Consider the following 23140-nt stretch of genomic DNA (forward strand, 5'->3'; position numbering starts at 1 on the left):
CAGATAATGCTCATTCTTAAAATGTTTTTGCTGGCAATTAAATGGTTGCAGGTATTGATCTTCATCGATCTGATGTTCTCAATTTGCATAATCTATTAAAGATGAATGATTCATGATATGTTTGCTATGGGGCTGGGCAATGCTTTCAGGAAGGACCAGAGATGAGGAACTCAGTCCTGCCTCCTGGTCTACCCCAGCTAGGAAATTAAGGAAGAGTCATGCAGAAATCTTTGGTATCACCCAGCTCCTGATCCCAGGAAGGGATATTGGAGTATTAGTGAGTATTGAATTGCTGGGTGCCTCTTTTGCTGCTATGGTATCATCCTTGAAATGCCTCACAAAATGTCCAGGGCAGTCTGTGAATGCAGGTGATACCTGACACAAATGTGAAACAGACCTACTCAATCAGGGTACAAATTCTGTGTGGAGTCACTTCACAATGTGAGATTTAGAGCTTCAGTCTACAGGCAAGTCTCCCCAGCTTAGTCTTCCCAGACAGAAAAATATAGTACTAGGTCTTTCCAAACCATAGCTGTATGACACCAGATCATACAGTCTTCAGAAAGTCTTCCTTTCTGAAGACTTCAGAGAAAGTCCTTCTTTCTGGTTTATGAATAACTGTCCTCAGCAAGCTCTTTCAGCTCACACCATTCTGAGACCTCACCCCTCCAAAAGCCATCAAACCCTCAACAATCTGTAGCTACCTAAAATCTTGAAATGTAGTGAGATAGTTAAGGAATGGTGTTGCTGAAGTTCCTTTATCTGTCAGGGAGCTTCTTGGAACTGAAGAGCTGGAAATGCTGCAAAACAGGCAGCCACCTCTTCAATTGGCCAGAAGGCCCTCCCCAAAGTCCTGGGTATCTATTCGAAGACACAGCTTAGCACCACAGCTGTGTACAGCCCAGCCTTGCCTAGTATGGCCATATCAAACACTCCCTTTTAGACAATTATTCTACTAACACATCTTAGATGGCTCATTTATTACTCAAATCTCTGAAAGCAATTAAACAAAACCTTTTTTTTTTTACTATGGAGCAAAAAGGTCATTGTTATCACTCCCTATTAAGTATGTTCAAGGAATGTCCATGAATGAGTTGTCACAGTGACTTGCTGGACACTAGGCTAGGAAACCTACCCTGCTGTCCTTCATATGGAACAGACAATGCAGAAATTTTCAACTGCCTTGTGAAGATTCAGAGAGAGAAAAAAGTTCATGGATTTTACCTTCCTCCAGACCTCCCCTCTCTGGCATACAATCAGGGTTTTTTCAGTTTTTTAATTCAGACATGAATGTATGCAAAAAATGTTGGAATTACTGACAAAAAAGGATACTTGCTATACCTGAAAGACATAAATTCAAACAGAATCTGATTTTTCAGGAAAGCAGTGATGCTAATCATGGGGAAATCACTGGCTAGACACTTGGAAAGATTTTCTGAAATGCTAAACAATCCTTTGAGAACTTTAGCTTCCCGCAGATGTTATTTCCTTAATTTCAGATTAGCGAGTGAACAAAAGAGAATTTTGTTCAGTTTAATATCTGGTCATTTACAATGAAGAAACAAAACTCAGATTTGAAAAATCAGGAACATTTCTTTTCCTCAAAGTAAGTGAATTAGAGTTGGTAGGAAAGAATGAAATCTATTATTTTTAAAATAGGGTTCTTAAACCAATCCAAATTCCTCCTTATAGCTATCCTTCCCTCCAGTTAATAAACAATTTTTTAATGCAAAACCTGCTTAGAAAAGCTTGCTTTTTCTGTTCTAATATATTTAGGAAGTCAGGGAACTTATGGTCATTTTATTTAATTAGCATGAATAATTACAAATACTGGTTTTAATTTAATTCTAATTTCCATCCAAATATAACTTGACACAGATAACAAGTAAAAAGTTAATAATCTAATAAAATAATAATATGGACTCATCGTTCACTATTTTGCCATATAATAATATGTGAAGACAAATTATATTAAACAACATAATTGCTTAAATAAATGTGCACATGATGCAGTTCATCTACTTAGCAAAAACTGAAATAACTATGTTTAGGGTGAATTTTGTATTTGTCAAAATATTTGTTACCTCCCATAAAATTCAATCTTGTAGTAAACAGCCTCACAGTGGAAATGTAAAACAAGTTGATCCACCTTGCTGTTTTAAATCATGACTAAATTACATTCAGTTGTACTTATAACGTTACAGTGATAGGGGAAGTATTTCCTTCTCCTTTTCCTTGTTTGTACTGGTGAAAAATTCCTGCCTTACTCCAGTCTACTTTAGCCTCTGATACCAGCAAGCAATGGCCCTGGTCAGGGCTTGACTCATCTGACTTTTAAAAATCTGTTTAACAAACTGCTAAACAGATTGGGGGGCCCCAACCTGGGGGGCCCAAGTTGGCTTTGGTGATGGCAGATCCCACACACTGACCCCACCCAGCAGCCCAGCAGCAGGGCGGCAGTCAGCAGCACTCAAACAGCCTCTTGGCACAGCTCTGGGTGCTCCAATGCCCTGAAAATGGAATACGATAATCAATCATGCACCTGCTACAAGGTTGTTACTACCCTGCCTCACTAAAATGAAGGTAGTATTTTTTGTGAGCAAGCCTCTCATATTGAAGATGAGGAACTGGCCAAAGCAGAAGTCCACAGGACCTACAAGTTTAATCAACCGTTTCCCCTCTTTAAGAAGAGATAGCATCTTCTTATCTAGTCAAGGTATTTGTAAAAGCAAAAGGTGTTACTGTTCTTCTCTGGGACCAAATGGCTGAGAGTGATAGATGGTCAGATGAATGATCCCTGAAACAGACAGGAACAGGGATGAAGAGGAAGGAATCAGATAAACTATTTATATGCATTCAGTGGAATTTTCACTGACAGTAACTTTATGATGCTGAAAAAAGCAGCTGGTGGGCTTTAAAGGCATATTCAGCTGAAGAACACAGAAATGGATGGGCCTAAAAGAAATAATATCTTTGCTTTCCTTAAATTAGCATTTAAGTGGACAATAGCAGTGAGTGAAAATAATGTCATATAATGACAATAGCAGTGAATTGGCATTCCCAGTCCAATTTTCTTCAGCAAGAGGCAGCATTGCAGGCTGCCACACTCTATGCTGCTGGACAAAAGGGGACTTTTTTAGAGAAAATAATTGTATTATATTGTCTTTCCAGCAGTTTAAGTTTTGCCTTTTCTTCTGAGGTTAAATGAAGGATCCAATGAGTATGACTTTGATAAAAATTCTTGCGATGTATACATTTGCCCAGTGTAGCAAAGACTGCTTTATACCTGAGTTAAGCAGACATTAATAACTTTTGGTGTCCGTCAACTGTACTGGATTCAATCAGGCCCACTTTTTGTACAACCAAAATTGCCCACTGCAGTCTTTCAGAAAAATTGAGAGCTTAGAGTAATCTTTGTCCCATCTTTTTAAGTTTATCACTGCTATGGGCTACCAAGGAAGATCTATCCTATCTTGTGATCAGTAAAGTACCATTATGATGGAACCTTGGAGTTACCTATAATGAGGACTGCATGAAAAACTAACAGGTTTTGCATTGCCCAGTATATATTTCAAAAGCATTTTTTTTAAGAGGCAACACTCAAGTCACAAACCAGCAAGGAATAAGCACGTGCTACATTTCAAGACAGGTAGAACTTGCCAAATCCAATGGGCTGCGACTCAAGAAAGGTGACAATATAAACTCCACTGAACTTCTCTGTTTGTCAAGTGCACAAGTTGCACGCATATCTTTCTCCCCTCCACCCAGGACTTCAAAGCATATCTTTCCTCTTCAGCTCCATCTTTAAACAAATGTACTGACAGCCACATGAAATAGGCTCCAGTAGAGTTCCCAAGTGATTAGGATTCAAGTAGCTTCAAAGAGTAAGTCCAGATCACAGGTCTACTGGAAGCTCCATGTTTTACTCTATATGAAGGGTATAAAATTTTCTCTTCAAAGTAATATACAGAGTTAGCATGTCAGTTTACTTAGAAAGCAGCAGTTGATCAGATCAGACCAGACATAAAATCTAGATTTATAATATTCAGTTTAATGAAAAAATACAGAAAATACAGTACAAAATTCGACATGGGATGTGATGTCACAACAGTGTTGACTCTTAGGGGAAAGCAGCCCAAGGTTGTTAAGAACATGGGTGAATGTGTGCACAAACAGAAAAAAAAACCTGAACACACAAGGCACACTCTCCAGTCAGTAGGAAGACAAGAAAGATATAACGAGAAGCAGATTAATCATAGGACTTCCAGCAAGGGTCTGTTATGATCAGAGAAGAGAAAAAACACAGGACGGTATTTATTTCATGTGCAACCTGAAAAATGCTCTCACAACAGAAAACCTAGGACACTAAGAATAGAAAAAGTGGCTATTCTGATATGACAGTAAGCAAAAGGAACAGTATGCTGTGTGAGTCCTGTCTGGTCTTTTGTATGGCTTTTGGAATTTGAGGCAAGATCGCCACAAGGGAGAAAGTGATGTAACTCCACTGCCTATAGTGTAAATTCACCAGTCTATGAGTTCTAAGGACCCAGTCCCATTCTGTTTACTACAATGAAACTTTTCTAAGGAATAGAGAACACAAATACAGAAAAAGACGTTTCAGAGGTGGGTGCAAGGATAGAATTCAAAACACCTGAGATAAGATTCAGCTTTGGCACAGGGCCCCTACACAAACTTGAGTATTCTTCTCTAGGCTCAGTTCCTCATAGATAAAAGAGTGATCCCTAAGCAATGCTGTAAGGATATGTGTTGTAAAGTGTGGGGCACTGGGGTCATACAAATATATGATAGAGGCCTCAGGAAAAGACAAAGAACAGGAAACATTGTCAAGATGGTCAGCAGGGTTGAGTGGGTGTGTGAGCCATTCTCTCATGCATGGATGTGCCATCTTGGTATTCTTTGTGTACTATAAAGAAAAGGAGCACTGGATGCAGATAGCTTATGCTCCAGGAAAACAGCAATGAAAAACAAGCAGCTTATGTAGTCCTGCAACCAACCCCCACCCCACTTCCCTTCCCTTCAGCAGGAGAGAGCATGATAAAAGCTGAGATGAGTCTCCATAGGAACCCAAAGCTGTGAATCTTCCTCTCACTCTGTCTGGCCAAAATCCCTTCATTCACAGTAGGAATTTAGGCTAGAGATCACCAGTTCTTGCTCTCCGCCAAAATAACAGAGGAGAGGGCTAGAATGGAATAAAAACAACCATAACTCAGAAAATATAGTCAGAAAGAGAGGAGTAGGTGATTCACAAAATGTTGTCCTCTGCTATGTTTCCAGCTATATCCCCACCCTGATGACTTTCAAGTTTCCCCCACCATGACAGTGGGTGATATTTTTTTTGCCACCTATAAACAAGGATATTGTTTGCCTTTTAGAAGAGTAAAGGAGACTGGGGCAGGAATAGATTTCTGCTGATTTGGAAATGGGTTGCAAACTCATTCCCCTCCACTCTCCTCCATTTGATTTCAGGTTGGTATTCCAGCCCTAAGAGAAAGATATACCTTGGGATTCACTTAAGGAGTCTTACTAAGAAACACTCCCAACAAAACATAGACAAGCCAAAATTGCACTGCTCTACAGCTTGCTGGCAGTAGTGGGACTTGGGATAGGCAGAGGCAAGTTCTCCATCACAAATATGAAAGAATTAGAGAATGGAGAAAATCAAAATGGAAAACATAAAAGATGCAGCTGAAGTTTGAGGTGGTTAAAATGAAAAATGAGACTGTGCCATTCACAGGTGGATAGATAGATCAATCAATTGATTTCATATACAGTGACATGCTTTGGAGCTATAATTCACTACTGGGGCAATAATTCCAGCATAGTAGTGGCAGGAGTTATATCAGAGACAGAATTCAGGTGCTTTTAGTCAGTGGAGAGTTGGACAACAAAGGAGTAAAAAATGGTAAATTCCATCCATCAGTAAAGATACATGTGATATAAATTATGTCTGTGCAGTTGCAGAGTGTAGAGGGAAAGATAGACAGATAAATAGACACATATAAGTCTGAGTTTTGGTTGTGCAATCATTCGCTGTCTGACCTTATCCTCATCTCCTTTCCACTATTAGAGAGAAGAGTGTTTAGCATTATTGTGTTCAAGTCTCTTTGCCATGTTAGTGTTTACTTCTTTATCCCCCCACACACTGAGTAAGTGGCAATGGCTCTGGAAGGTGTGAGGAATTTTTCTTCATAAGCCTTGATGTGTTCAAGAGAGGGCTGGGCTCATCTCCGCTGTGAGTCTGACAGGGGTTTTAACAGCCTCACAACATTGGGACAAATAGCTCCTGGTCCCTTAACCCTTCCCAGCTTTGCAAGGCAAGGCCTAGCACTGTTATTCCCATTGCAAGGGCTTTACACAGTCTTTCAGGCTGAAATCCTCTCTGTGGTGGCTGGGCAGAGCGGAAATCCAGGGGCTGGATCAGATTGGCCTAATGCTACAGCAGCTTAAGCGGTCTGTTTTACCAGAGATTATGGTTTCACTTACACAGAGCGCCTGAAAAATGCTGCGGTTTAGGAAGGATTATAGCTGAAAATTCCATGCTTTAAAAGAGAAATAAAGCAGGGGAGGGACTAGGAAAGCCAACGTGCCTGGGGGCTGTGCAAACAGGATTAACCCCTGCCCATAGCACCTCTTGCTTCTGCCCACCCACGCTTCCATGTCCACCTTATTCTCTGCCCTTTTCTCCTCAGCAGCTCCCCACACCTGCTGTCTCTTGTATAATAAAAAGAGTTGAAATAGGAGTATGGAAAATGCCCAGGACTGAAGTGTCCCCAGTTTATTTACATATCACTGTCAAATGACTTCCTTGAAAAATATCCCTTCACTCACAGCCTGTGAAAGCCCAGGGAACTTTTGGGCCTCTGCCTGCAGATAGGTCTAGTCATCCAAATTATCTTGTATCAACATTATTTGAATAAAGGCTTCAAGCACTCCCAGAATGCTGGTGGTAACTCTGCCTCTTTGGTCTGAAAGTAAATCTGTCCATGCCTTGCCTTGCAGAGGACAGAGGATGCAGGAGGAAAATAGCTTGGGGAGGGTTCTTGATCTACAGAGACTGGCTCTGGCACATGAAGGCTCACTAGTGGGACAAGTAGGACAGTGTATGGTTGTAAAAGGCAGAAGCTGGGTGCTGATGGGCTGCCTATTCTGGGGACTTTAATTAACTGTAAAACAAAATCCACATACTCCAAGTTCCATTCCCCATATCCTCCACAAAAGGTCCTTGCCACACAGAGCTTTGTAGCAAAAAGGGAAAAGAAATTATGATCCTCACTTAGCATACCAGTGACTTCACTTGGTAAACTAAATAAGGACGAAGTGTATCCCTCTTGGCCAAAACTGGTCCTTCCCAACTAATTGAAACATGAGCGTATGTCTTTGCTGCAAAGAAATCTTGGTGATGAGAGACCTTTGCTGGCCACCCATGTTAGAAGTACTTGGAGTAGAACACAGATGGCAAACTATCATTTTTGCCAGGTAGCAAATCTTTAGGAAACAAATATCTCAGGATAAACAGCATTCACAGAGAGAAATTGCCCAGCCCTTTATTGTCTAGGTGAGCACTACAGCCTCACAACAAGGTGCCCAAAGTTAATTAAGCCAGTTCTACATAAATGAAGTCAGATTTATGTCCTAATTATATGTCACATTTCTATTTCTCTGTATAAATCAAAACCACCAGAACTAACTTATTTCATAGGCCATTGGCAATAGTTGCCATCACAGCAGAGAGATGGCTTTCATTTATTGGCTTGAATTTGATAACCTGAGGATGGACAGTTTGGTAGATAATTTGGATTGGATCTGATCACATCATCCATGCTTTGCTTTCAGGTGTCCAAATACAGGACTCTATTACTGCTAACCCAACAGCAGTGGGTGTTCTGGAGTACCCATGCTTTAGGTCACAGAGTTCTCCAATTCCCAAACATCCTACTTGGCAGCCAAGTTAGGAACAGTGACAAAGCTCAATCGACCAGAAATGGAGGCCCAATGCAAACAACAATGAAAATTAGATCTTTTACAAGTCCCCCACATTTCCTCTCTTCCATTATGTCTCTCTGTCAAGGTATCTATCTGGCAAAACTACACTCTGGGAACAATCAGAGTCAGCCCTGACTGTTTTTATGGTTAAATCTCCAAAATGTGCCACTGTGAACAAGATCAATTGATTGATCCATCTTTCTATCCACCTATTAATTGCACAATCCCATTTGTATTTTAACCTCAAACTCCAGCTATACCATTTTTGTCAAGCTTTTATGAAATTTGGGTAGAGAAGCTTTGGCCATTACACCCAGCAATCTGTTTAATAGATGCTTATAGCAAGGCTACTCTCCTGAGGAAGGTTACCTTGGAAGAGAAAAAGTGGTGCAATTCCTTGGGCCCAAACTGTGTAAGTGTAGCATCTTCATATGCCCTTGGCCAGCAGGAAGAAGCAGCAGGAAAGGGAGCACAAAAGCTTCAGAGCATTCTTCTTCCCAATCCTATGCTTGTTCCTGTCCTCCCTCTCCTGCATGTTCCCTCCCTCACCTCCTTCTCTTCTTGCCTCCCATTCCTCCCCTCTGCCACTGCACTCCATTCCCCTCATCTCCTGCTGCTCTGCAGAGGCATTCCTGCAGTCTGAGCCTAGCCCCCAGGCACATTTACTGCTGTTGTCTCAGCACTGGCTCCTCTGATCTACTCCTAGCCTTTTTATTTTTATTTTTGTTTTAAAATTAATTTCCCTGTAGATTTTAACCACTCCATTTTCATTTACCCATTTTGTTCTTCCTCTCCTCCCTTCCCCACCCTCCTCTTCCTTCCCCTGTTCCCTTTGTCTGTCTGTGTCCATCCCTTACCCTACCACAGAAAACCTCTCCTCTCCCCTCAGTATAAAGCAAGAGCCTCATGGAGCCTCTCTCACCCCTTTCACCCCCACCACGCCGGTCGGCTCTGGGCAGGCTGATCTTCAGCCCTTCCACATGGCCCTTTCAGACGATGCGTCCACGCCTTGCTACAGTGCCTTCCTTCATCATGGTGCCCACTTTGGGCAGTCCAGCAGCCAGCCTCTGATAGCAGGTAACCGGCCTTGGCCACAAACTGAGCGGGGATGCTGTAGGCAAGGGGTTCAGTTTCGTCTGATGGGGAGCCTAGTAAATGCTGCAAGCTCTTTGAGTGCAAGTGGGAACCAGAGCAACCATGTTCCAGGTCTGCATCTGCAGTGTATGTTCTCAGCTCCATGAAGAATCAAAAAGTTTTCATGCCTGTCCTTCTTTGTTAAAATAAAACGGGAAAAGAAGATGTAACTACCTAGAAGTGACTGGGTGTCCCAATTGGACTGGGTTTGGGACTTAGCATAGAAACATTCATACAGCAAAATCCTGTGTTGACTCAATAGCCATAATGTCCCTGAGTACTGCAGGCACAGAATACAGTGTGCTAGCCTAAGGCAGATGACAGCAGCATGAAGATTCCAGCCAGCTCTAGGCCTGCCTGGGTTGTTCAGCATGGGTTGCAGCTACTAAGTCAAATAGACACGGGCAGCTGGTGAGCACTGCCATAGCTATGCTGGGAGCAGTATTTGAGTCACTTGATTCGGGTGAGCTGGTGCCTTCACACAGCAGACCAAGCAGTTAAGAAATCCAGCATCATGTCTGAATGTCAAGAGCAGGAAGGATGTGTGAAAGACTGTGTTTTACAGCCAAAGGAATACAGAGCTGAGGTGGCCTTTAAGGGAAGAGCAGGTGGCCTTTAGGGAAGAGCAGAGGTGAAGAAATAGGTTGCAGAAGATGGCAGCATTTATGAGCAGCAGGCAGGAGGGAAAGATGAGGAGGAAGGTCAAGTTTCAGGTAGGTACTAAGGGAAACTCCTGAGCAAGGTGACAGAAACAACATTGCTGCCGAATCTCAGGGGTGACTTGGGTGAAATAGTGGGTATCATCTTGGGTGACCACTGACTATTTTTCAAAGGATGTAATCTGGGCTTTTTCAGAAAAGATAAGACTTAGTGCAGACCGCACTAATACTCAAGAAACATGTCTTCTTCCTAACACTCAAGAAATGTATTTCTTACTTCTGCCTTCTTCATGTTCCTATATTATTTTTCTCTTTTGACTTAATATCCTTCCTTTGTCTTGTCACATGAGATTTCCATCTCTAAAACTCCATGTAGGAAAACAGCAAGTAAGAAGGCTTGTGTTCATAAGACCATCTTGGTCCTACCTTACTGCAGCCAGTAAGAGCTTCTGAGTTCTGGGCACTTCCTAAGCCAAGAAGTGGCTCCACAGTAGAGATATCTGGGAATACTGTTATATATGACCATCTTCTAGCCTAGAAGGCACTGTGTCTCTTGAGAGGCACATGCCTTAAGACTCTTAGAGGGAATTAGACATGGAACAAAAATGTTCAAAAGTGCAAACAATGTCACAGTGATTCAAGTGCTGTTCCTCACTCAGTAAGTTCTTGCAGGAAGAAAAATGGCTGTAGTTGGAAGCATGTTATGAGCTAGCTTTGCCACAGCCTGCAGTACAAGAATTTAATAATCCTGTCTACCTGTTTATAATGAGAGAAAGTTATGGAAGGGGCCTGTTTGTATGTAACGGCATTTTAAGAGTTTCCCTGTGGGAGTCTTACTGATGTTACTGATACAGTACTTGTTTGTTATCTTCTTTTCCAAGATCGGGATTCTGGCAAATGATCACTTCCCAACAAATTTTCCATGCTCAGTTTTGAACATCAACCTCTGTGTGCTCATGTCTGAATAAAAACACAGGGGCATATGTGCACACACAAAGTAGCAGAGTGAGTGTATATGTGATCCCACCTGAATGAAAGTGTCAAAATGAATTAATTTTGCCTGCAGCTAGATAATGTTATCTCTAACTTTTCAGTGACACTGTTTTCTCACTCATCGCTTGTTATTTCTCAGGTTAGTCAATAAATGAAACTAAAAGAACAAGATTTTTAAGCATAAAAGTTTCTTGCCTTAAACCAAAGTGAGAAAAAAATGACTACATCTATTAGCTGTTATTCATACAGTTTAACATACAGCTACAAGTCACTAAAGGAATGATGGTGATAAAAGAGTAAAAGAATGTAGAATATTAATCCCTGATACATTATGTATTTATTTTTATCAGTATTGGGGTGTGGCTGGAAAATGGCTCAGCGGTTGTCTAAGAGAACATAAACTATGCTAGGACCTTCAGCCACTGATAGGGAACCTCTTCTGGAAGAAAGAATGAACTTGCATTTCTGTTTTCTTGAGTAAATCACCTCAGTAATCCTTACTCAAGACTGTGAAAGCAATGGCACTGGTTTAGCCTACCTCATCCCAGAGAAACTTCCTCCCTTCAGGTTAATGTTCCATGCTTATTAGTTTTTGCTTTGCCTTGTAACTGTTAATTATTTCTGATTCCCCAGCCAAGGTTCATGCTTGTTCCAGGGCCTGCTTTTATCAGTTATCATTCTGCTGGTAGTAGAGCTAACCAAATACTTCTTTCATTGGCATATCCCAGCATGGTTCCTGTGACTCCAGTGGTATTAATGGGCTTTACTTAGCCTGTCACTCCTAAAGGTGAATCAGACACTTGCCAGGAGAGACAAAATTTAACAAAAGAATAACAAATAGCACAAACTTCTTGGTGAGCTATAGTTCACCTAGGGAATGTGAAAGGCTTTTGTTGCCTGGAACAGGCTGACATCTCCGTAGGCAGTGTTGGAGGTTGAGCTGTAAATCTCTCAGCAGCTGTGGGGGAAAGATTATCTTAATTTATTTAGCTTTTTGTTTTGTTTTATTTTTCTTTGTTTGTTTTGTTTTGCTTTGGCTTGAAACTCCCAGCAGCTTCTGAGATTATTTTAGTTCATTTAAATGCAATAAGCACTAACAGCAAATGCCCTTCTGGCTGGCCCATTTTCAGGCTAACCAGTCCAAATGAGGAAATGCCTCTGGCATCAACCAAGAAACCCCCAGCTGCACTTCCTAAGAGAGGAAAAATAATCTACAATCATACACCAAATCCACACCCCTCTCTACTTCTTTGGTGATGAAAAGTTATGACAACTTAAAGTATCATAAACAAAAACACTTGTACCTGTGATAAAAATGAAGTGAGACTCAAACTAATTTGCATGATCCTATTATTACATATAGTACACCAACACCTGGAAGGAGTCCAACCATTATTGGTCTCATGTTAAACACTGTGCAAATGTACTAAAAGTGTGCTCTTGCACCAAAGAGTTTGCAGCACAAAAAGAAGCACAGAGAGGTAAAGTGACTTGCCTAAAACCATATGCAGGTGAATTACAAAGGTGGGAAGAGAGACAGGCACAGAAAACTCTTGGATCACTTCCCAGTGCCTTGCACATTGATCATGCCCTAAAGCAACATCACCACAGTTTTGGAACCACATCCACTGCATATAGACAGGACCTCAGCTACTCTGGCAATGAATATGCTGCCACTCTCTGTGCAGATCAAGGCCATTTTGATTTAGTTAAAATAGATCCAAAATCAAACCAAATTCTTTTGAGCCTCATCAAAGCTAAGTTTTTACATCCATCCTTACAGTGTGAGATCAAAAGTGCCCCAATCTTCACCCAAAATTTTCAGTGGGCAGACAGAACTCATGTAAGAGAAGGCTGTGCAGTAGTTGCCTATCAAGTCATGTGACAGTGGGACAAGAGATGATACCAAATCAATATTGAAAGATCTTATCTGTATTGATCACCTGTCCTGCTTCTCTCCCTTTCCAGGTCGTGATATGGCAAGCACCACCTTGCCTGGCTACCCACCCCATGTTCCCCCAACTGGACAAGGCAGCTACCCAACATCAACTCTTGCAGGAATGGTTCCTGGTAAGTCAGCTGCCAACCCTCAGTAATGGTGCACACATGTCTGAACGCTTACCAGCATTGTGAGAGCTTTCACAGCTGGCTTGGCCATTGCTTTGCTGACATGAAGAGCTATTCTTTTCATAAAGAAACCATCAGGAGCCTATAACCAATGTAGCTAACAACCCTTTCTGTAATGTATCTCTTTCCCCCTAGTAACTGATTCACTGCTGCTATGGGCAGCTAGCTAGCTATAACCTGTGGCAATTAATTGGTAATTAATTAACCCTAGTATTCATAAACTAATGTAATTATTTTCCAATGACCCATGCAGATTATTATGTACTGCTCATGGCTCAAGATACTCACCTATCCACTAACTAAGGGTGACAACTCACGTTCTGTCTAAATCCATGGCCATCAAGATGAAAATTATCAATGGCAATTTAATACCTACAGTATTTGAAGACCTACTGTCTATATAGCCTAAACTTACTAAGAACTCAGAAATTATTAACAGCATTTCATGAGAAACTAACTATTCACTCTTAGCAACCAACTACTTAACCACCTCCTGTTTGTAAAATAGTGCTTCCAATCCAGGAAATTACCAACCTAATCCTGCATCCAAAGACAACCTTTCTTTGATACCCAATGCTTTGGAGAAATACCTTATCTCAGCATTTGGATTCTCCCACTCTTTTGGAAGAAGAGAGAACCATTTACTCTAGGACAATTGAGGAGTGTATTACCTCAGGCTCTATTACCCACTCTCCTCTGATAACAGTTGTCCGCAGTAGATAAATGAAGAGGCAGGATTTTCTTTTCTCAGACATGGTAGCTCTGAACTCAGAACTCATCTGCCACTGATTTCTGCTTTTTATGGCCCATGGTTGTGAGATTAAGGGGCAGGTACACAGCCATTCTGCAGCCTCTGCTTCTGAAGAGATGAGTCCAAAACTGAAGCAGCAACAAGTTGAGGACAGAAAGCTCTTAAATCACTATCATAGGATTTGTCAGGCCTTACGAGTGGAAAGCCTAACTTTACTCTCACCCAGACCTCAGAACAGATAGCTAAATGAACATTAACATCAGTGAGGACAGTGAAAATATAACTCTTAGGAAATGTTTTCAGGTCAAAGTCTTAACATCTTAAAGTGACAAATCATAGAACTGCCTGAGTTGAAAGGGACCTTAAAGGTCACCTAGTTCCAACCACCCTGTCATGGGTGGACAGGGATGTGCAAAGCCCCATCCAGCCTGACCTTAAACACTTTCAGGGACTGGGTATCCACAACTACTCTGGGCAACATATTCCGGTGGCAAATTTTAGGGCATGTCCTACACTAAATTATTCAGGAAGGATTCATTATCCAGAATCAGACACGCACTAAGACAATATAAGATCAATTAACACCCCACACACAACCCCCCCCCAGTACCAGTAGGTAAATTCAGTTGACAATATTTAGATCATTCATGGTAAAAACTTATAGGAGGTCACAGCATATAGAAATTATTAATAATATCAAAATACCTGGCTCTTTGAGTAGAAACTGTTCAGTGATTGCTATGTAAGTTTAGTGTTCTCATTACAAGGACGATACTGACTTCTAAACTGGGACATAATTTTTAAGACCACTAATATCAGGGGTCACTTAACCAAGAATAAGGTATTTCAGCTCCTTGATGTGGAGGCTGCATATAAGATAGTAGTGTCCCCCAAAAAAAAGCAACCCAGAAATATTCCCCAAAAGAAAATGAATACAATTATACAGAAAAAATAGTTAAGTTATACTTCAAAGTTAAAAAAATTATTCTGGTCAAATGGATATCTTCACATTAAATCTGATGTCAACATTTAATCAGAAGGAGTTTTTCTAGTGGCCTGCTTGGGCATCCTGCAGTAGTTACTGCATATTTCAACAGAGCATCAGGTTCTGGCTGTTTCAGTCATACCCCACTGGTCAGACCCAGCCAGGAAGCCCTTTTCTTCCTGTTTTCTAGTGTGACTGAAGCCAACAAGATGGAGATAAAGAGGCTTCCTGGGAAGAAACAGAAGATTTTCCTTTAATGGGTCACTCTGCAGATCTCTGCAGCCACTACTTTGTGTCAGGGGCCAACAGGGGAAATATGAGGAAGGGTGTAAGAGTAGAGCAAGCATGTATTGGTACTTTCTTGAAAGATCTCCAAGCCTCCATGTTGCAGCTAAGAAATATTTTAAGCCAGACTTTTTTCTATCTAATATTAAACTCTTGATAGGTTTTCTCTCTACAAATGTAAGAAATGTCTCCCGAGCCCATATAAGTCTTTAACATGCACAGAAACCTTTTGCAAAAAGTTCTATAAACTACATATTTTGTGAAAACTATATCCCTTATTTTTTATGAACCTGCCACCTGCTAGGCTCACTTCATGCCTCATCATTTCTGTATTAGAAGACTAAGCCATTAAGATTTAAATACAGATGCCAAGAAATAGTGTTAGTAAAGATTCCCTGAGCACAGATTGCACAGAATATAGGCCTCCTGAGATCAATCCTCTGTGCTGACTTGCAACCTCTGTTAGGAGTCCAGTTTGAACAATCACATACAATGATGCCAGTGGTTTGTTATGTGCCCTCAGGCCAAGAAAGTTCAGGAGCCAGTGCTTTAACTACACTGGAAACAAGAAGCCAGCAAGATGACTACTCAGGAAGTATCTTTAAGAAAGCCACTAACATGCAAACAAACCTATTGTTCAGATGTGAGAAAACATGGGAAAGAGGCTCTGTCTTCTTTTAACAAAGGTGCAGAGCTAAACACACAACTGTTCAGAAACCAGATTTCTAACCCATTCAAAATTCTGATTCCTTGATATTTGCTTTCATCTTGCATTGGTATTAGGAGTCAGAACCCTGCAACAGTTCAGTTTGCAAACATCAGGATGAAACATTTCAATAACATCAACGTGTTCTAGATGTCAAGGCATATTAAAATAATGAAAGAACTGAAAGGAATTTAAATGAAATAAGAAAGGCAAAATGAAACAAAACAAGAAAGTTGAAACATAACACTTTGTTTCAATTTGCAATAACTTCAGAACTTTTCTTTCCAAAACTCTATTGAAGCTGACAAGCTTTAGCAAGACATTTCCATTTCAATGAGACAGCATTTTCCAGTGGAAAACTGTTTCTGAGAAGATTGCTTAACCAGTGCTAATCAAAGCTGCTATTTTCTACCCATGACAACCTTTCACTAGACTTCTACTCACATAGTCTAGAGAAAACCTTGTCTCCTGTAGCACTACATTCATGCAGCATGGCCAGCAAATGCAAATGTCTCTGAGGATTATGCAGATGACAAGATACATATTCCTGCATTTGCCCTTCCTGTAACTTCAGGTCCCAGGCTGTAAACATGGACGAAGGCCAGTGGTCCTGAGCACACACTTGGAAAAGCAGGGGTTAGTCACTCACAGACAGATGAATCAGGTATTGGGCTACACTTAACCTACATATCTGAGAGAAGTTTCCCACAAAGGTAACAGAATACCTTTGATTCCTGTCTCAATTCATCCTCTTTCCCAGAAAGGACATCAAGTTTCTGCAAACTGTTTTAGTGCAGTCAGCATCCACTGCAGGAACTGAAGTTTACACAGAGCAGTGCAGAGCCTGCAGAGGGCTGGGGACGGCAGCGGCAGGGAGTCGTTAAACAGAATCCAATGTTGATGAGGAAATTACACTTGTTTCATTAGTGATCGGGAAGGCGATAGCTCAGTTCCTCTTGGTCACAGTTGAGCTCAAAAGCTCATTATCCTGCTGCATGCATGCTTTCACTCCTCGTCAATAAACACTGTTTCCAGTGGCTGCCCTCCCTCCTCCCCACGCTCCATAGCTGTGGCTCTTTCTCCTGTGCTTAACCCATGCTTTAGCAACACTATAAACAGTTTAGGGTGTCAACTCAGCAGGGAGTGAGAGGAAAGTCATGAAATATCAGAACAATTTCTCTCCATACAGTAAAGTTATGTCATATGAAACACTTCAGAAGCAGAAATTCTCATAAGGATAGTTTTTTTCTCCTTCTTTGGGAAGCAAACCAATTCCAGTATATTCCACAGATAAGTCAATTCAGTAGAGAAAAATCTGGACTGTGCATTGCACGGTCATCTTCACAGGTTACACCTATTCCTTTCCAGCTAGTTGCCAATTTTCCATGCAGGATGTTTCTAGCTAGGGAATTATGCTGAGTTATCATCATTAAAACAGTAGTTAGCAAGATCTCTCACACAGAATGAGGTTTTATACTGAAACTAAATGCTGCTGTGAATAAAATACCTTTGGATTATTATTTGGTTTGATTCATACTCAATTTTGCACTGACTACTTTGGTTATCACCTTGAGTACCTCTAAAAACCTTGCTGGAAAGATTCTCTTCAAGTTTAAAGCAGTACAAATGCCCTAACTTGAACAGACCTCATTTCCACCATCTGAGAATCTGTGGTTTTGGCTTTAATACTCCAGTGAGAGGACATTTGCAGAGATTATGCCATAATTAATTGACATTCTGTGGTAATTGTATCACAGGCATCCATCCCATCTTGCATTACCTTCTTTTCCTCTTCCATGGTATCTAGCAAGCACTGCCAGGTGCTTCTCAAACACTTCTGTTTGAACAATTCCACCTCTGCCTTCAGGCAGACCAGAAGCTAATACCTACAGTACTCTAAGAACATAAGCACATAAGGCCTTTCAGATGGCCTTAATTGTCCACAGTTTGTTGATACTACATTAAATTGAGCTTATGATCAGATCATATCATGATTTTCCATAATAGAAGCATACATGTTTAAGTTTGGGAGATTTGTTTATTTTGAATGCAGCACCAGACCCCTTCAGTTACCAAATACTCTGCACAGCCTTCTAAGAAACAGGGAGACTCAACTCCTTCTGCACAATAAAACTGAATGTTTTAGAAGACTGCACCATTCAGATCTTGGTTCAGAGTGTTACTAAGTCACAAAATTTGGAAGTATTTTGGTTTGGGCCCATTTTCCTAATGTGAAAAGGGGAGCTGTAGCACAACTTGTCTTTCAGATTCAGCACAGTACCTAAAGTGCTAATCATTAGAAAAACAGTTTCCAGGGCTAGAATGCAGGAAGTTTTCTCTATAATTCACCAACTAAGCATAAAAGAGAGGTTAATCATGTATGAATCACTTTTCTGACTAATACCATCATCCAGAGTAAAAAAGAAAGTGATTCATGTGTTTTCCATTTTGTTTTGTATTTAAGCACAGCCAACTCAGAACATTTACAAAAATGAATGATACTCTTCTTCACAATTATGCCATCACCCTCAGTACCCTAATAAAAAAAAATTTAGCAATACATATTGCTATCAACAGCACTGCTAGCTCCAAAGAGTTTCTTGTGAGCTTGTCCCATTAACCTTCCATGCCTGCTGTCTCAACACTACTCAAGAACCTTCAATGTTATTAATTAGAAAGCTGATAATTAAGTGCATAAAAACTTGCATATGCAGTCCTACTGCAGCTTGAGAATTGGAAGACAGAAGGCAATGAAAAAAAAAAGGAAAAAAGCCACCCCACTTAAATAATTTATTTGTATTATCGAATTTGAACTGATTTCTTGATTGTGAAGATGTCAATTTTGTGATGCTTGATGGTATGGGCAAGCAACTTTGCACTGAACAGGCACGGCAGTGACTTGAAGGGAAGAGTTTCAGTTAGACAAGGAAGCTACATGCTCCAGTTTTCCTGCTGGCAAATGGATTCAACATGAAAGCTGGTCTGATGGAACAGCAGACATTAATCTTTATTGCTTACTGTATTTCACACCTTCCTTGGTTTCTTCCAGGGAGCGAGTTCTCAGGGAATCCCTACAGCCACCCTCAGTACACGACCTACAATGAGGCCTGGCGGTTCAGCAACCCTGCATTACTAAGTGAGTACCTCTTTCCCACAGCACACCCCCAGCCTCGCGCTCCTTCTGTTTGTCTCTTTGTTTTCTTTTCTTTGTTCTCTTTGGGTTGTTTGTTTGTTTGTTTGTTTCTGAAGAGGAGTTTCAAGTATTTGGGCAGGTGAGAGGCCTTTTTCCTCACTCTCCAGTTCAGTTTGACACGGGTATATACCTCATGCATATTTTGTACCAGTTCTGAAGTGGATTCCTCCTTCATGAGACAGTTCAGAACTCGAGTTGTGGCTCCGGCTTCTCTATGGGCTGCATCCACAGCTATGTCAACAAATTACATCAAAAGTTAAATTTAGGTTCTGCTACTCTTAGGCCACAACCAGCATACTTTCAAGGCCTGGTTAAAAATTCAGATAAGGTTTCACTCCTCTCTCAGGCTAAATCCAGAGTCAATTCCTAGGAAATCTTTAAATCCCATAGAATTTCTTCCTACTGGACCAAGTTGGACTAATGTCTAGAGTAGGAGACAGGCTGCATCACAAGATTTATAATAGTCAGTAGAGTTCCCTTGCAGGGATATATATCCATCTCCAGTCACTGATATACTCAGAAATAGTCAAGGGATTTTCAGAAGGGAAAAAAACTCCTATGAGACTTCAGCTTCTAATACAACATTTCTTTGCAGGGGAATAGGAAGATATTTACTATATGTAAAATAAATCAGTTGTGATTATTACCTAGGTATTTACTGAGGTTTAACAACTGGATAATAGATGCACATTTTATTCCAGTGCTGTTAAACTTCAGTAAACGTGATCTTAATAATCAATTACTATTTAACACATATTCAATAACCATCTAAAGAGCTTCCATGCCAATTGTGACCCAAATCCCAATTAAGAAAACACTGTAATTTTGTTTAATTTTTCCCCTACTGGTTTTAAAGTCACTTTGTCAGGTGCACTCAGAACATCTGGCCCTGACACTTTCTTTGTGGCTATGGATGAGGTATGGCATATCATGCTGCAGTGTTTGTTGTGGTTTAGCCCCAGGCATTAGCCAAGCCCCATGCAGCCACTCATTCATTCTTCCACCAGGAGGGTCAGGGAGAGAATTGGAAGTATAAAAACTAGAATATTCCTGGGCTGAGACAGTTTAAAAGCAAAAGCCCCACACAGAAGCAAAGCGAAACAAGGAATGAATTCACTCCTTCCCATGGGCAGGCATCTCCAGGAGAGCAGAGCCCCATTATGCACAATGTTACTTGGGAAGAAAAACAGTATCACTCTAAACATCTCTCCTTCCTCCTTCCTTCCCCGCTTTCACATAGTGACCAGGATATTTTCTGGTCTGGAATATTCCTTTGGCCAGTTCAGGTCATCTGTCCCAGCTGTGTCTCCTTCCAGCCTCCCATGCATCCCCAGACTCCTCACTGGTGTGGCAGAAGGAGAAGCAAAAAAGCCCTGGCTTTATGTAAGCCCTGCTCAGCAATAGAAAAAACATCTCTGTACTATCAACCCTGTGCTCAGCACAAATCCAAAACACAGCCCCTTACCAGCCACTGTGAAGAAAACTAACTCTACCCCAGCCAAAACCTGCACAAATGCTCATGGGCTTACTCATTGATTGTCGGAGGATGCAAAAGGATCTCCTTCCCATAGAGGGGTGTCCTATCCAGAGGTCACCATAGCATCTATCAACTGAAGTATGGCCCTCAGTTGGCTTCCACTGACTGCCTTTCCCTAATCCCATTAGGAGCTCAGTCTCCAAGTTCTGCTTTTGGTTCTTTTGCTTTTCTTTCTTTCTACCTTTCTTTTTGTTTTCAGTTGTCCTTAATTTCTTTTCTTAGTTTGATTGTTTCTGTTTTTTGTTTCGTTTTGGTTTTTTTTTGTTTACTGTTTGTCCTTTCAACCAGTCCATTCTTCTCCTGTGTTAACTTTCAGGTTCCCCTTATTATTATAGTGCCACATCCCGGGGCTCCGCACCTCCCACTGCTGCCGCTGCCTATGACCGCCACTAGTTACCATGGAAACCACATGAAACTGCAGGGCGACAGCTTAGGCCTCCACATTGTACCTGTCTGATCACCTCCCTCCATCCCTGGGAAGGGTGAAGAGACCTTCTCCGTTCCTCCCCACAGTCCAGTTCCTTCCTCTTCGCCACGAAGGCGCCGGACCAAGCGCTCACCACATGAGACTGAGACCCCCTCGTTCCCCCTGCCCTCCGTCCCCGCCAGAAACAGCCTGCGGCCAAGTGGCTTCCCCTGCAGGAGCCCTCCAGCACCCCTGGGTAAAGCTCAGCCATGCAAAGTCCCCTCAGCTTCCAGGACTCCAGGGGCACTGGGAAGCAATGCAGCTGGCAACCATTGCCTTACAGGACCCCTTTCTGGGAGTGGTAAGGGCCAGGGAAGCAGGGGAGAACGCCGCTTGTGAAACACTGTTCCCCAAAGATATACTCTTCTGTGGTGGACTCTTGATGTAACCTGTGATGCTCACCCTGTTTCCCTGGACAGAGGGAACAGTCTGGCTAGAGCAAAGATGGCAGCACCTGGCCCATCTGGCAAATGAAGAAAGGACCAAGTAAAGATCTGCACCCCATGAGGGGTTCTCTGTGCACCTCATCCCCACTTTCCAGCATGGATTCCCCCAGAGTTGGCTGCACCTCACGGGTGGTGACTTTGCAGGCCAGAGTTGGGAGGAACCTCACACATACACCCACAATTTCTGTGACACACAATCAGCTCAGACAGGAGGATGGAGCAACATTTACAAACAAACCAACGAAATGAAGAAATATATAAATAGATATATAAATATAACTGTGTTTTTATGCTTTGTCATGAAGGTCTGTAAAAAGGAACAAAAAAATCCCCAATTTTCTAAAAAACCCAAGCAAACAAAACCAACAAAAAAAACCAAAATAATGATTAAAAAACCCTACAAAAATAAAACTCCAAGTCCCATCTCTCCCCACCACCTGAATGGCAGACAGAGTTCCTCTGACGTTTGATGCTCCTCTTTCACTCTAGGGTTTTGTTTCCTTTCTGTTTTGCACTACAATGGGATGATGGTATTGGAGAGGACTGGATGCCAGCTCCACCCGGTCGCCTCCTCCTCCCCCTTCTTTCCCAAATCCTGTCTCTGGGGAGCAGTATGGACAAGTCACATCTGACAAAGTTACCAAATACATCAGTCGACAAAAAAAAAAAGCACTCTGAGGCAACAAACGTTTTCCATGTCACTGGTTGGCAAGAAAAGAAAACAAGCCCAGCTGCGCTCTCACTGCGCTGTGTGGTGGAAAGTGTGGGGCTTCATGTGGGCCCATCTGATTGCCCTCTGGACAGCTGAGACTGAGATGGACAAATTCAGGATTGGCTGGGATAATTGCTTGGTTCCCTAGTCCTTAGCCTTCAGTCCTTTTACCTTAAACTCTGTACCTGTGATGACTTCAATTCACCCGCATCCCAACTTTTGCAATTTTAGATATGCCCAACACCCATTCTCCAGATCTCCACTGCTGGTGACAACCATGTCATTATCTGTGCCCAACACCTAATTTCCTAACCATTATAGCCCTGCTATATGGGTCTCCCCCTTTGATTCCCCACCCATCTGCTCATACACCTACTAATTTATAGGCCTCCATTCAAATCCATATGCTCGCATCCTACCAGCCAGACCCAATATACAGTCCCATCTTTTCATCTTCAATCCTGTATTGTGCACCCTAATATCTACCCCTTATCCCAAATGCTCACCTGATGATTCTCAAGGGATTCTCTGCTCATTTTGGTTCCCAAGTGACGGACAAACACTGTTCTGCAAAGGCTAAATGTCAATAGAAATGCTTATTATCCTGTATTGTCAGCAAACTCATAAACTGTTCCTTGCACTGACACTTCCTCAAAATTACTCAAAGAAAACATGAAGGCAGCTATAGCCTATCCCCAGGGCACCAAGTCTGCCAAAGTAGATCCTTGTTGTTTTAGAGAGGTTTCAGATAAAACTCATGGGCTATTGTCCATGGACAAAGACAGGATTGAGAATAAAACCCCCAAAGGGCATAAAAGTGAACAGTGGAGCAATCTCTACAGCCAACATCATGTATAAAATCCAAAGTTCCAAGCCTCTGAGGAGATGTGGTAGTGGACTTGGTATTCTGTCTCCAAGTTTAACTTGTATGTATGAAATCCACCATCAGTAAACAGCTGTGTTGATCCCAAAGGCCCCTTTCACTTAACTTTTTCAGCCTCTGCATGGCTTTAGCTGATTATAGGTCTGTGTCTTCTTTAATGGGGTGCCCAAATGATAAGGGTGTTTGGGGGGACATTTACATAGAAGATATAGAGCTAAAATCTGTTCCTGTACAGAATAAAATCCAAGAGGTTACTTCT

The 23140-nt window shown here is 41.6% G+C and overlaps 1 protein-coding gene across 4 annotated transcripts in view; it reads left to right on the forward strand.

The window, feature by feature from the left end:
• PAX2 (paired box 2) overlaps positions 1-21041 on the forward strand; it is an 83167-nt gene extending 62126 nt beyond the window's left edge. For 2 of the 4 annotated variants that reach the window (XM_066554658.1, XM_066554656.1), the window contains exons 8-10: positions 12759-12860; positions 18694-18780; positions 20691-20827. In XM_066554658.1, coding sequence (XP_066410755.1) covers positions 12759-12860; positions 18694-18780; positions 20691-20767 — 266 coding nt within the window. In that variant the 3' untranslated portion in view covers positions 20768-20827. Of the gene's footprint in view, positions 1-12758; positions 12861-18693; positions 18781-20690 lie in introns of all 4 variants that reach the window. The other 2 variants (XM_066554655.1, XM_066554657.1) reach the window with 2 other exon arrangements.
• Positions 21042-23140: the final 2099 nt, after the last annotated feature.

Source organism: Molothrus aeneus, chromosome 8 (genome assembly GCF_037042795.1).
Source record: "Molothrus aeneus isolate 106 chromosome 8, BPBGC_Maene_1.0, whole genome shotgun sequence".
Lineage (NCBI taxonomy): Eukaryota > Metazoa > Chordata > Aves > Passeriformes > Icteridae > Molothrus > Molothrus aeneus.